At 41.9% G+C, this 14054-nt stretch overlaps 1 protein-coding gene and 3 non-coding genes across 4 annotated transcripts in view; all 4 read left to right on the forward strand.

Moving 5' to 3' along the window:
• Positions 1-12397, forward strand: part of ldhd (lactate dehydrogenase D) — a 55945-nt gene extending 43548 nt beyond the window's left edge. The window contains exons 3-11 of the mRNA XM_005947668.3: positions 4682-4823; positions 4965-5106; positions 5741-5900; positions 5982-6181; positions 7607-7735; positions 8168-8295; positions 9176-9266; positions 9762-9873; positions 11665-12397. Of these exons, the coding sequence (XP_005947730.1) occupies positions 4682-4823; positions 4965-5106; positions 5741-5900; positions 5982-6181; positions 7607-7735; positions 8168-8295; positions 9176-9266; positions 9762-9873; positions 11665-11845 (1285 nt within the window). The 3' untranslated portion in view covers positions 11846-12397. The remainder of the gene's footprint in view (positions 1-4681; positions 4824-4964; positions 5107-5740; positions 5901-5981; positions 6182-7606; positions 7736-8167; positions 8296-9175; positions 9267-9761; positions 9874-11664) is intronic.
• trnag-gcc lies at positions 1329-1399 on the forward strand. Its single transcript has one exon. It is a non-coding gene; the product is annotated as a tRNA-Gly (tRNA).
• Positions 3280-3350, forward strand: trnag-gcc. Its single transcript has one exon. It is a non-coding gene; the product is annotated as a tRNA-Gly (tRNA).
• On the forward strand, positions 3890-3960 carry trnag-gcc. Its single transcript has one exon. It is a non-coding gene; the product is annotated as a tRNA-Gly (tRNA).
• Positions 12398-14054: the final 1657 nt, after the last annotated feature.

The raw sequence follows: 14054 nt of genomic DNA on the forward strand, positions 1-14054 counted from the left end.
GCATGAACATTTTTTTTGTATCGAAAAAATATCGAACCGTGACACCAAAGTATCGAACCGAACCGAACCGTGAATTTTGTGTATCGTTGCACCCCTACTGAAAAGTTAATCTGTTGGTTTACTCTCATTACAAACAATGTTTCTTACTTTTGATGAATGAACAAGGATCGCCGAGATCTGTTTCAGGTGGTACATAAGTTGTCTTGTTTCCTGAAATTTAAAAGTGGAAATTTTTAAAAAGTGCCGCATCTCAAACTCACAACAGCACAAGAAGGATCACGATGGTTAAAAATATGACACCTGAAGTTTAGCACTACCATAGAGAATGAAAAGGAAACTGTTTAGGCCTGTTGAGCTAAACAATCCCAAGCTCCCACGCGGGAGGCCTGGGTTTTATTCCCAGCCACTGCAAAAGTTCCTAGCGCGCAATAAGCAAGCAATACTTTAACTTCAACCCAGTAACTCCTAATACGCTGGGACTCATCTTAATGGTCGTGCATCATAACAGTTTCCTGATTCTTTTCAAAAGATTCACTTTTTATATTTATCTTTCTGAGAAATCCTTTCATGTCCTTATTGATACAGCCCATATCAAAGTACATTTCGTGTGAATTAAAAAGCGTAGACTAAAGCAACGTCTACAAATTCATTGTTCTCTCTCACTGACAGTCCAAAATACAAAAGACTAAACATGTTAAATGTCATGTTGTAAAAGATAATTGCAGTGCTGTAAAGATAATACTCTAACAAAATGTTTTATCTTATAACCATATTCAGTCAGTCAAGTTTACCAAACTTTACCATGAGGGATGTGACATTCAGTAACTTGGAAATTCTATTGTGACGACAAACCTTAGATCTGTTTAGTTAATTTGTTTTATTTAGTAGACTTTTGGTTATTGTACTTTCTCTCTAGCTTCTCTTCAGTTTTTCGGTTCACCTGTGTCCAGTCAGCCAATCATTTACCTCCGTTAATGAACACTTTCAAAAGCTTAGAGCTTCCAGATTCTCTGAGTAGTTGAGGATACCAGTATAAATCCTAGGGACACCTCAGTTTTGTTCTGTACCCAACTGAAGTAGGATCCAAGGAAGAAATGTAGTATGACGTTTGCCATTTAAGATTCATCAGGCATTGGTACAGTACTGAGCACTTTTTGAAAGGTGTTCATTGTCTTGTGACTGACTGTGTTGTTAGCCAATTTCAGTTTCACATTCAGATCCACCCTTGCTCTTCACATACAGTTCCCAACACTGAGAGAAAACCCTAAACAACGTTCTACTGGACTGTGGGCCGTCCTCTGTTTTCTGTGCCAAAGTTGCTGCAGCAAGCATTGGTGGTTCAGTGGTAGAATTCTCGCCTGCCACGCGGGAGGCCCGGGTTCGATTCCCGGCCAATGCAGGGCTTACTTTTCTTCCCTCCATCTATATATTTTTAAATCTGAATCTATAAAATGCACACCTTTAAAACTGCTTCTCTCTTAGTCAGAAATCAAACATTGACAGATGTTGTGCTACCTAGGGGTTAAAATGAAGTGTAAACCTATTGTAACATTACCCTAAAAAGGTCCAGGGGATGACGGGGAAGTAACAAAAGGTGTCCAAATTGAAAAAAAGGAAACAGGGAGGCAAATGGTTAAATTAAACTGAAAAAGAGGCAAGCCGCTATCACCTTTTAGAGAAGGAAAACAACAAAACCCAGATGTTGGTCAATAAACTGAACAGTGAGTCCAAAAAAAAAAAAAAAAAAAAAAAAAAAGGGTTAGTCACCAAAACAGTCCTCTCCACAGAGCAGGGGAAACCAGTCACCATACGCACAGCTCACTAGCTACAAAAGCCAACGAGGCTCTCTGGCATATGCAAAACCACCAGCATTGTGGAGGACCCCACACACCCCTAACATACAATCTTCAACCTTCTGGCAAGAGGTACCGGAGCAGTTGGGCCCTCACTGCCAGACAGCAAAACGGCCGTCAGACTCCTAAACAGATCAGTGACTGGACTGACACACACACACACACACACACACACACACACACACACACACACACACACACACGTCAAGTCACTTTTATCACAACCCACTGTTGTTGTTGCACTTTTCTATTGCAGTCTTGTGTCGGCGTTATTCTGTTCTGTCTGGTGTTGTGCTGTTTCGTTTTTTGCACACTTACACTTTATGTAGTCCTTTGTTGATAGCCTGTTATATGTAGCACCATGGTCTTGGAGGACCGATGTCGCATTTCACTGTGTACTGCACGACTGCTCATGGTTAAAATGACAATAAAGCCACTTAATGTGGCACTAGAGCTCGCCTTAAGTACACTTAATTGCTAATTAGAGTCAGCTTAGGTAGCACCTAAGGCAGGAGAGATGGCAGGACACACCTACACGTCGTTCCAGACCATACTCCATACCAGTTGGTGGCGGTAATGCACCTTTCACTTGTTTGCCAACCGCCAATATAACTGTAAGAAAGAAAGAAAGACACACCCACACAAGGTCAGTTGGACAGGAGCCCCTGCAAGGGCCATAACACTATATTCTTATGTGAATAACTGGCCAGAGGGACCACTGTCTGTCTTCTGTGCAAAAGTTCCTGCAGCTATTCCCCATTGAAGTAGGATCCAAGTAATCGTTGGTTTTAACTTACATCGAGAAACTCCAAGTAGGCTGGCTACACTGAGCTGTGGTTTGTCGCACAAATAATATGACCCATTAGGAAAACCCTAATGTACAGGCAGTGAACCAGGTGGAAACAATTATACACACCGCTGCCTGTCGTCTCTTACCTAGGGTAACTCTGGAGAGAAATAAAGTCCAGCTACTCTCCATGAAATTAGTTCTAGAGCCCAAGCTGTGTGTGATATTCAGTAACTTGGAAATTGTATTGTGACGACAAACACTGAATCTGTTTAGTTAATTGATTTTGTGTAGTAGACTTTGGTTATTGTGCTTTCTATCGAGCTTCCCTTAAGTTTTTTGGTTCATCTGTGTCCAATCAGCGAATCATTTACCTCAGTTAATGTACACCTTGAAAAGCGTTGTCGTCAGCTGATTTCCGTTTCACAGTCAGATCCACCCTTACTCTTCACACACAGGGCTGACAACAATGCTAAATGTGCTACTGGCCGGTGGGGCCGTCTCCTGTTTTCTATGCAAAAATCAGTTTATCACCCAGTAGGATTAGCCTGATGGTGTTAAATGCACTGGAAGTTTGCTTCGTACATGCCGACTGGCCCAGAAAGCCCTCCATTTCCTGTGCGAAAGTCACAGCAGCAAGCATTGGTGGTTCAGTGGTAGAATTCTCGCCTGCCACGCGGGAGGCCCGGGTTCGATTCCCGGCCAATGCAGTTCTTATTTTTCCGCTATATATGTGTAAATCTGTTATAGAATGCACCACTCTAAAACTGCTTCTCTGTTAGCCAAAAAACAAACATTGACAGATGTTGTGTCCCTAGTGTTAAAATGAAGTGTTTCAAGAAAGAAGACCTTAATCTATATACTTGCATGTGCAACTGGCCAGAGGGGCCACTGTCTATTTTCCCTGCAGAAGTTCCTACAGTAAGCAAATAACGGTGAGCGATAGAACAAATATACTTGATGTGGAAGTTTTTCCATGTACGATGGCAAACATGGCTTTATTGTAACCATGGGGTATAACAGGACTCAGGATCACTGGGTCTCAGCAGTCCTTTTAAGGGTTATCTGAGCAGGTCTTTGTCTAGCCTCTAACATCACTAAAATGTCAGCTGTTCCCCAGTTTTAGTTTCACAGTCAGAGTCACCCCTAGTCTCATAATCCTGAAATACAGAGAATGCTTGAACAATGTGAAATACACGCGTGCCAGCCGGCTCACCCACTGTCTTCCGTGCAAAAGGTGCTGCAGCAAGCATTGGTGGTTCAGTGGTAGAATTCTCGCCTGCCACGCGGGAGGCCCGGGTTCGATTCCCGGCCAATGCAACTCTAGTTTTTCTCCTGCTTTGTGTTATATTATATAAAGCATGTAGTACCCAATAATCTGGAGAGGCTAAGTTGTCGAGGCCCCTCTCTCTGACCTAAGGCCAACACGTCGGTTGTGTCTGATGACGATTTTGACCGCACATCCTGTGTCGCGCGACGCAATCTTTGCGGCGTGTCAGTTGGTCATGCAACTTTTGCAACTGTTTAAAAACTTGAGCTTGTGGAAAGAACTTTGCAAAAACCTTGACAAAGTACTGGCTTCTGGTTTTGTCTCTTTCCCCTCCTTATCAGCACACATGCCACAATATTGTCTGAGTAGCGACCCCTTTGGTTTGGTAGAATACTGCAGCGCCTTAGTGGCAGGTATAAATGGCTGCATCTGTGTGATGACAGCATGGCGGTGAGCAAAGCGACCTCTGCAGCTAAATGCTGCCTCAGCACATTTGCAAAGGTGCGAGGAGTGACCTGATCTGTACTGTACTGATTATAGCACGAGAACATGTAGATTCATACACCTTTATTGGAGAACAACAACGAAACACCTGATGTGTTAGCCTGAACATCTAACACACTCTTACAGGGAGACACAACCTGAGGCAAAAACGTGTGTGGTGAGCTGTGGTTTCTGGCTCAGCTGCTGGGAGCAGTGGGAAGAATGGGTGTGGTTCTTTGGAGAAGTATAAAAAACAGAATGTGACAGCATTGCATTATTTTTGTGCAGATGCCGTCCTCCAGATGTGGTGGTGTTTCCACGTTGTGTGGAGGAGGTCAGTGCCTTGGCAAAGGTCTGCCACAAGCACCGCCTTCCCATCATCCCTTTTGGCACTGGGACTGGCTTGGAGGGAGGGGTTGGAGCTATGAAGGTGAGATATTTGTGTGGTCATACTTTCTCCCACTTAGAACAGTTAACATCTTTAGTAACAACAGTAACCAGCAGGATGTCATCTTGGTGATAACTGTCATAAGTCTTATTTCCTGTGTTTGTTTGTGTTATCATCCTTCAGGGGGGAGTGTGCTTCAGCTTAAGGAACATGGAACAGGTTCTGGATCTCCACCCAGAGGACTTTGATGTGACGGTGGAGCCTGGTGTGACTCGAAAGGCTCTCAATGCATACCTGCGAGACACAGGCCTCTGGTTTCCTGTTGGTCAGTCAGGATGTTCACAGGGATTCACACAGATTAAGCATTAAGTCAACACTTTTGACATGAGTGTTCAGTTTAGGGCCGGCGGTCGGGGTCTTTGTGACCGTCATAGCACCAAGAGAACAGCTGCTAGTTATCTTGGCCTGTCAGTACAAGTTGTACCAAAAGATGAAAGAAAAACTACTGCACAGAATTAGTGATGTTGTATGATGTTGATGCTGATTTGTTAAAAAATATATTGATATTATATAATATAATAATATAATGTGATGATAAAACCCCCAACTATGATGGTAGTGTTAAAAGGAATGATGAAGAATACCTAAATAATACTTCAATGCAGGATGTTTTTAGGGTTTTTTCACATGCACAGGAATCTTTGCTTCTCTGTAAACAAGTACAAGAGAGTAGGTAGCAGCCAGATCATTAACTGATCATCAGCAACTGTGAGCATGTGCTACAGGCCTCAGTTAGCATGTTAAAATATTAAAGTTCATGACAGCTGCCCTCTTATTCACAAGTGGTCACTGCGGTTGTCCCAAGTTGTAAATATCTGGGTTATACAAAGTTACTGTCAGATTACAGATGTGTCCTTTTTTAATAATTGACCCAACCCTGGTTATGTGCTTTGTCTCAGATCCTGGAGCTGATGCATCTCTGTGTGGTATGGCTGCCACCAGTGCATCAGGTACTAATGCAGTGCATTATGGGACTATGAGGGAAAATGTTATAAACCTGGAGGTAGTGTTGGCTGATGGGAGCATCGTACACACTGCCGGGAAGGGCCGCCGTCCCAGGTACTCACCAGGCAAATGTGATGTATCGTTATGATCTTGAAAGCCTCTTACCTTTGCTTCTGTCTTGGTTTCTCTCCTCAGGAAGACGTCAGCTGGCTATAACTTGACAAACCTGTTTGTAGGCTCAGAGGGGACCCTGGGGATCATCACTAAGACCACATTACGCCTCTATGGCATCCCAGAGGCCATGGTGTCAGCGGTCTGCTCATTTCCTTCTGTCCAGGCTGCTGTAGACAGCACAGTGCAGACGCTACAAGCTGGAGTACCCATCGCTCGCATCGGTGAGCAGGAAACTTGGAAATAATGCAAAATAACAGCACACTGTGATGCAGAGGGCTCAATGTTAAGGGATAATTCTGGATTATTTTGAACTGTTAAATAAAATGATGTTAGCAAAATGCACTCAAACATTTCAAACATTGCCAAAGTTTCACAGAATAAGGTCCGTGTATCAAACGTTGAGGATCCAGTACTCTAATGTAGAAAGTTCGAAATACTGTTTAAAGGTGAAAATGGTGAAAACATAACTGATCACTTAAATATTCCTTATTTATGTGTTTCTCTCAATTCTATTATTCCCATCATCATCTTCACTGTAAACGCATTGTTTCCTTTCTTAGCGTAAGCCTCAGTCGTGGAGAAAACAGACACATAAAGATTTATAGACATAATGAGGAAGAGACAAAACTTTATTGCTCTTTTCAGAAACGCGAATTTTGCAGTGGTAGTGGTAAAACGGTCTGACCTCAGGGTCCAAACTCTGCTTCAGGTCCCAAAGTCAAACAAACACTGCGGCGTCACTGAGAGTTACAAACTTTAATAAAATGATCAGTGTAACAATTAGGTTTAACATCCAGACAACCATGAAAACAGGATTTATGAAGTTTAACGGAGTTCAAAGTTAGCAGGGAGTTAGCTCACTACTTTCCATCTAAACATAATATAGCATGTTCTGACTGAGAGATTTCTGAAAAATTCAAACGTACAGCTCTGCTATCACTTCTAACATAAATGAAGACAGAAAACTAAACAGCAGTGACGTTTGTAGGGTTACTGAAGTTGGACTAGCTGGTATTTAATGATGTGCTACGTGACCGCTAGAGACACAGCTATGTTAGCATAACATAAACACAGTAATGCTGGAGGATGAACGCTAACTTTTATTCCACTCATTAACGTGAGGGTTCCCAATGATTAGGGACAAATGCAATCGCATGGCAGGATGCTGTAAACGGACCGAACTTCAGTCAGGAGAACAACTGAGATAATCCATCCACAATACGAGGTTAGTCATTCATATACTGCTGCATGGGCTGGGCTGTAGTTGCATTGTAAGGTTTTAAAAACTGAGCTTTAAAATGTATAGTGGTAATAAAACCCGAGAGAGGCCGACAGTGATCACTGACTGTTTTTAGAGGCTTGGTCAGATTAAATAGAAAATTTAAAACGTGAAACACAGCAGCCTTAATAAACGCAGAGTAGTTTAGGACCTGGAGGCAGGGTTCATACAGCATCACTTAAAAACCGTATAGAATCCAGGAGGGAAGAATTTATCCTCAAACTAGAGATGTAAATGAGATCAATACCAATTATTGACAGCTGGAACCTACGCAGCAATGATGCAAGTGAATGATTTTAGATCATCTTACCTACATTTCCTTTAATCGTGTGTTTGTCCTGTGTGTGTGTGTGTGTGTGTGATCCAGAGTTTCTGGATGATGTGATGATTGATGCGTGCAACAGGTTCAGCTCTCTGTCCTACCCCGTGAACCCAACTCTGTTCCTGGAGTTCCACGGCTCAGAACAAAGCCTCGAGGAACAGGTCAAAACAGCCGGTGTGTGTGTTTGCTGATATCAGACCAGATGTTCTCCCATTAGATAAAGCAGTTTCTGAAAGATATTGAGCTTTAGTGTTAGTTTCCCAGATATGGCCAGGATATGAAAAGTAAAGAGTCATGAAGTCAGTGAACCATTTGTAAACATTTCAGGGTCCTCGGTTTTGTTGTAGACTGTCGTAGATGTTAACAGTAGTCACAAATATTTGTCTGTGAGGGGATGTGTCCAACAAAGCTTATTATTATTTGTAAACTGGTTGGTCCATCCACTGGATCTCAGGACAGTGCTTCTGAAAACTGCTTAACAGTCACATAACAGTAGTGTTGTGGAAGTGGGAGCAGATTTTCTCTCTTTGGTTAAAGTTTGGATGTAATGTGATTTATTGAAAGCAAGCAAACTCCCATTGAAGGTCAGTGTGTGTGTTTCTACAGAGGACATCACTCAGAGTAACGGAGGGTCAGACTTTCAGTGGGCTCGAGATACGGAAACACGGAATCGGTTGTGGAAAGCTCGTCATGATGCCTGGTACGCTGCTCTGGCTCTCAGACCGGGCTGCAAGGTAAACAAAGTCACCTGCTTCAGAGACCGGACTTCAAGCATGATTTTCTCTGTAGGTCGATTATTTTCATTTCCATCAAACAATGTGGCATCCTTTCTTTCCTAACACATTACCCAGTCCATATCATTATAGACATCCAGCACCATTTTTTTCCATTGAGGCCTCAAAGTGTTCCTTTAATTTTTGAGCAGTGAACTAAACAGTGCGTGGTCGTATCTTATTGGCTACTGCAGTTCTTGTTTGTGTTTTGTTTGCTTGGTATCTTGAGGTTAGAGGGTCCCGCCCCTAATAAACTATGGAAAAGGGGAAAAAAATGTGTGACAGTCTGTGCTGTGCCTTGTTTCTCTCCTCCTCTGCTGTTTCACCTCGTTTGTGGAATAAAGAGGTTTAATCATATTTTGACAGTTTGATTTAAAACCCACTGTGACAGAAAAGAGTGTAAGCGTCCAAACATTTATGGAGCTAACTGTACGCTAAAACACCTTTCCTCGGCACTGACACTAAGGAAGGTAAAAAGAAGAAGGTGTATTACAGCATGAGAGGGCTCTCGTGTTGGGCAGATGTAATATTGCTCCAAAGGGATTACACACAGCCTGCAGTGTGATATTATTATAACTTATCACTGCTGTGTGAAAACTCAGTACCATTCGAGTTGAGGTTGTTGGATATGTTGCCTTTTAATAGTGAGGCTTTGTGTGACAGCGCTGTGCTACACAAACACAGTCACTGCTCGGAGGCACTTTTATGTCTCACTTTATTAACGTTTTAAATCCTGAAGATTGCACAAGACACCTGCTTGATGCCTTTCCAATATCGTGACCTTATCTTCCCTGTGTGTGTGTGTGTGTGTGTGTGTGTGTGTGTGTGTGTGTGTGTGTAGGCCTACTCTACAGATGTGTGTGTTCCTCTGTCTCGACTGCCTCAAATTATTGTGGAGACAAAGGAGGACCTGATTGAGAACAGACTTACAGGTGAGCACACATCCACTTGACTTCACGCTGAAAGCGCACCCACAGCTGAATTTTACACCATCTTGTTCATTCAAGGCACTTGAATCTCTCTTATTCCTCAAAGCATTCATCTTTAATGTTAGAAAAAAAATAAAAGAAATTTATGAAAAGAAAATAATTTCTTTCTTTTTGGGATTTCAGTGAACCAGTTTGAGTGAGCTTTCTGGTAGCTGGTCAGCTGACCCGTGTGGTGGAGTAGAGAAGCTGCAGGAAGGTTGATTAAAACGTGTAGTTTGAGGTGCATATTTTAACTGAAGGAAGCACTTTGAGGTCTAAGGGATCAATGAATGAGACTTAACTCCTAATACTACAACTTTTAAATACAGGAACTCTTGTTAAGCTCCAGGATGTAGGGGTCATTCTGGTGTATCATCACAAGAGCACAGAAGAAGAAAGTGATGTAAAAAGCTGATGTTTTTTGGCATCGTATTGAATGTGGATGGCTTCTGCCCTCAGGTCCCATAGCAGGCCACGTGGGCGATGGGAATTTCCACTGTCTGATGGTGGTGGATCCAAACGACCCCGAGGAGATGCACAGAGTCCACCTGTTCACTGAGAGACTGGCTAGGTATGGTGTCACCTCGCACTCACTCACAAATCTTCTACCAATCAGGATTTCACTTGTTTTTCTGGAAGATTGTCGCCATCCATCGAGCCGTTCACTGCTTCAGGGTTGACAACAACAGGATGTGAGGACACAGTTCATATCTGTGACTCATTCATACAAATAAATGTACAGTGTTTAATCAGCAGACATTTTATTCTAGTTTGTCATTTTTATTATGACAAACCTACAGTAAGCAGACCTCACTCTAACTGGAGTCACTGTATGGACATATCTGATGGGTAATACAGTTGTCCAGGAAGTTAAGCTGCATCCATTTGAGGCGACTCGCACTGGACACGCTGCTTTGAAGCTGACGGTTGGTCACTAGCCTGACATATGTTGTCTACCCTCTCATGTTTTAGTCAAAGTTGTCCCGCGCCCCCACTGGTAGTTGCGTCAGGCGCTTGCATTGAAGTTAATAAAGGTTTATCTTGTAATGTGTGCAGTTCTCATTGCCAGTATTTTGTTTTTGAATGTTGTTGGCTATCTAATATGGCCTCTGGTATCGTTGTGCATTGCTTCCTATGTGGACTCTCCCACACAGCACATACAGTTCATGCCCACATGGACCAGCTTCAAGTAGAAACCAGCCCTGCATTCTGTGCAGCTCGAGGAGAGACTTTAAAGCTCCGCCCACCCCCGTGACTGAGCTCGCAGATGTCGTTAACATGATCAAAGTGATAAAATGATTACAGAGTAATCTTGACTGTTTTTAATGTGTATCTGAACGAACACTCCTCTGAAAAGGTTATTATCGCATACAGTAGTAATCAGCTACATGATAACACTAAAATTACCATTAAAAAACATTTATTGTACTAGCAAAAGACATAGACAGGAGCCTCGAACCACCTGACAGCTGCTGTAATGTTTTATTTATACTTCCTTCAGATCCCATCAAGCAGACACACACTGTTACTGAATACCAGATGTTCTTACTAACAGTAATCTCCTTTTTTTTTTAAGTCTTATTGGTTGAGCGCGTATGCCTCATGTACCTGTCAGGCAGCCTGGCCTCACTGCTCCATTTTAGCAACTTTCCTTGTTATTACCTTCATTGTCAGTCTCTCTTCAACACGTTTCTCTTCACCCTAATCCTCCCCACACTCGCCGTAATCCTCCTTACTCCGCTTGCTTATCTTCAAACAAATTCCTCCCCGTTGGAATCGCGCTCTCGCCCATCTCTCTCGGTTAATATTGATTCCAGAGGGCCAAACGTTTAAGTCTTGGGACTTGCAAAGACTTGTGGGCTGTCTTTCTATAGATGGAGGGGTTTAGCTATGTACCAATACAATCTTCTCAAAATCTGTTTTCAAAGACTTTAAACACCACCAGCTATGCCAGGGTCAGGCTCAGACCACAGAGGGTAATGGCATAGAGGATTAGATGGAAGAAAGCCACAGCTCACCTGAATTAGACCTGAGCGAAGGCAGCGGAGACTCCAATGCACGAAACAACTCTAACTCCCGTCCTTCTCCTTTTAAGCCATCTTTCTTCTGATTGGCTGCCCCTTTTCCAACAGCAGGTGGGTGGGGCTTCTGTGCTGTGGACCATGAATTGGCCATATTAAAAATATACACTCTGTGTTGCGTCATATAAGAAAACACAGCCTGAAGCCTGAGCTTCTGGCTCACAGCGATTACTTTCGTATGAATGTTTGTGGATAGAAAGTGAAACATTTTGAAACATTTGTAAAGGTTTCAGAAAACTTTCAAACTTTTTGCTCCTAAAAAATGTATTTACTCCTTGCAGGCGAGCCTTGGCCATGGATGGTACGTGTACAGGGGAGCATGGAGTGGGTTTAGGGAAAAGGGCACTGCTGTGCGAGGAGATGGGGCCTGTGGGCATCCAGGTCATGCAGAGTCTCAAGGATGCCCTCGACCCAAACAACCTGATGAATCCTGGGAAAATCCTGCAGCGAGAAGAGCCATGAGCAGCGTGTCCATCTGAGTGAAGTTTGTGGACGCACCTCTGTTAAAGGAGCACAAGCAAACATATGAAATCATTGAAGCAGTGATTTGCAAATTCAGTTAAATCAAGAAAGCTACATGTGTTTTATGGGATTTCTCACGAATGTTCCTGCATGCACCAGAAAACCTGACTCTTGGAAAATGATGAGTGTTAATAGAATCCTTTTTGCTAACTCCAAATTTGAGTTTTTAAGGAAGACCTGGTCTGTTGTTGCAGACCAGCATTATGTAAAGATTATCTTCCACAGATCCTTTCTTTTTGTGTCATTAAAATTAATGTCTAATATGTGGAATCACTCCAAGTGCTGTTCAACCTGTTTATTGCCTGCTGAATACATTTCATTGAAAGTAGACACTACGGTTTATTATGCTTTTGCTTTTGTAAACACTACCTAACTGCAGATGAGCATTTTGACACAGGACTCCATTATTCTATTGATTTGCATAGCTGTTTAAAGAGTATCTAGAATTCAGCGACTATATGTTGTATACTTTAAATAAATCACAGTATGCAATGGTTTCAGTGAAATCCTTGACCATGATGACCTACATAAAGAAACTGAAAGTTTTTGTTAATTCACAGAATGTAATGTAGGATGAATGTCCATGGGTGAGGTCTGCATCAGCAGGGAAAGCTGAAAAACCTGTTAAGATATATTTAAAGTCCAAAATCTTTGCCCTCTTTCACATTTTTCAAAGCTATACAGTGGGACAGATCCATCTTTGACAACCTGATTCTAGGCCCCAGGCCTTATCTTTGACCTCCCTGATATAGGTTGTCAGGAGGTCATTAATGACAAAAGTACAGTAACTTCTAATAATTTGGAGCGCTGCATTTGAGCTCTACAAAGTTGGCTATTGTTAAGAAGCTACATAAAAGTGAGAAAAGCAAACATGTTAGCTTTTCAGCATGTTAAATTCATTTCACTGTCCGCTAACCGGAATGGAGGCAGCTTTCAAGGAAGCGAGCAAACTTCAAGTAATTTAAGTTGCCATCATTTGGATTCACTGCGTTTTATGTCACAAACCATTAAACAAGAAAATTATCAGAGCCAAATGAACCTTCAGGCGTCTTTGTACCTGGATTTCTTCCTTCTGTCTGTGATGAAGCAATGCTCTACACCACCACACGGTGTCAGTGGTGCATCCTTGAGAGACAAACCTGCAGCGTGTCAGCCAGAAGATCAAAATATAATGCTCATTTCTGCCTCGGCAGCTTTGTAACTATTGTTTTCCCAGCTTGCAGCCACTAACTGAACATTAAGAAAGACGTGAAGAGCACTAACACACTCGCACAGCCACTGAGCTACAATCAAATCTCCTTTTAAATAAAAACACTGCGTGACTTTGTTATAGCTCACTCTGAGTTCTGTTTATTTTATTCTTATTGATTTGCATAGCTGTTTAAGCAGTCTACAGTTCAGAGACTATTTCCTGCAGCCTTTCTAATAAGTCATATTTGTTTTCTGTGAAATCCTTGACGATGGTTCAGGAGGCCTTTAAAAAAGATGCATTGAAACTTATAATTAATAACAACCACAAAATGATCACAAAGAGACCATGCATTCATTTAAAAAGACAAAAGAAGAAAATAAATAAGTGCAATATACATTCTAAAGTTATATTTCATGTGGGTTTGAAAAAAATCCACACATGCAAAAGAAAAACGCTATTTTCTCCCCATTTTACCTGAAAAAAATATACAAATATAGCAGAAATGGGCTGGTAATCCAGATTTCACCACCTCTGTTAAGTGGCCTTTTATGACTAAACTAACTAATGATGATATGTTGAGAATGTTATTAAGGGTGTTAATGAATCCTTTACTTCATTAGGGTATTTTTGGTAATCCACTCATTGAGAGTTAATGTTTAGTTATACTTTAATAAACAGATTTTTGACTCAGATTCTTCACAGCTGCGGACCAAACATGTCAAATTTGTTAACATTAAATAAAGTCAGAAGTCACGTTTCCTTTATAAATGTATTAAATGTATATGGGCAACTTGTTAAAAGGTGGCACTAAAATTTTCTTGGTTATGGATTCGCTCGAACTATTAAAAAGAAAACTGGCTGAGAACCTGCTTACACTGTGTTTTTGTGAGCTTGATTTTTTTTATTATACTGGTGCAGTGTGTGTGTGTGTGTGTGTGTGTGTGTGTGTGTGTGTGT

Source organism: Haplochromis burtoni, unplaced genomic scaffold (genome assembly GCF_018398535.1).
Source record: "Haplochromis burtoni strain Fernald_Lab_line unplaced genomic scaffold, NCSU_Asbu1 Contig_545, whole genome shotgun sequence".
NCBI lineage: Eukaryota > Metazoa > Chordata > Actinopteri > Cichliformes > Cichlidae > Haplochromis > Haplochromis burtoni.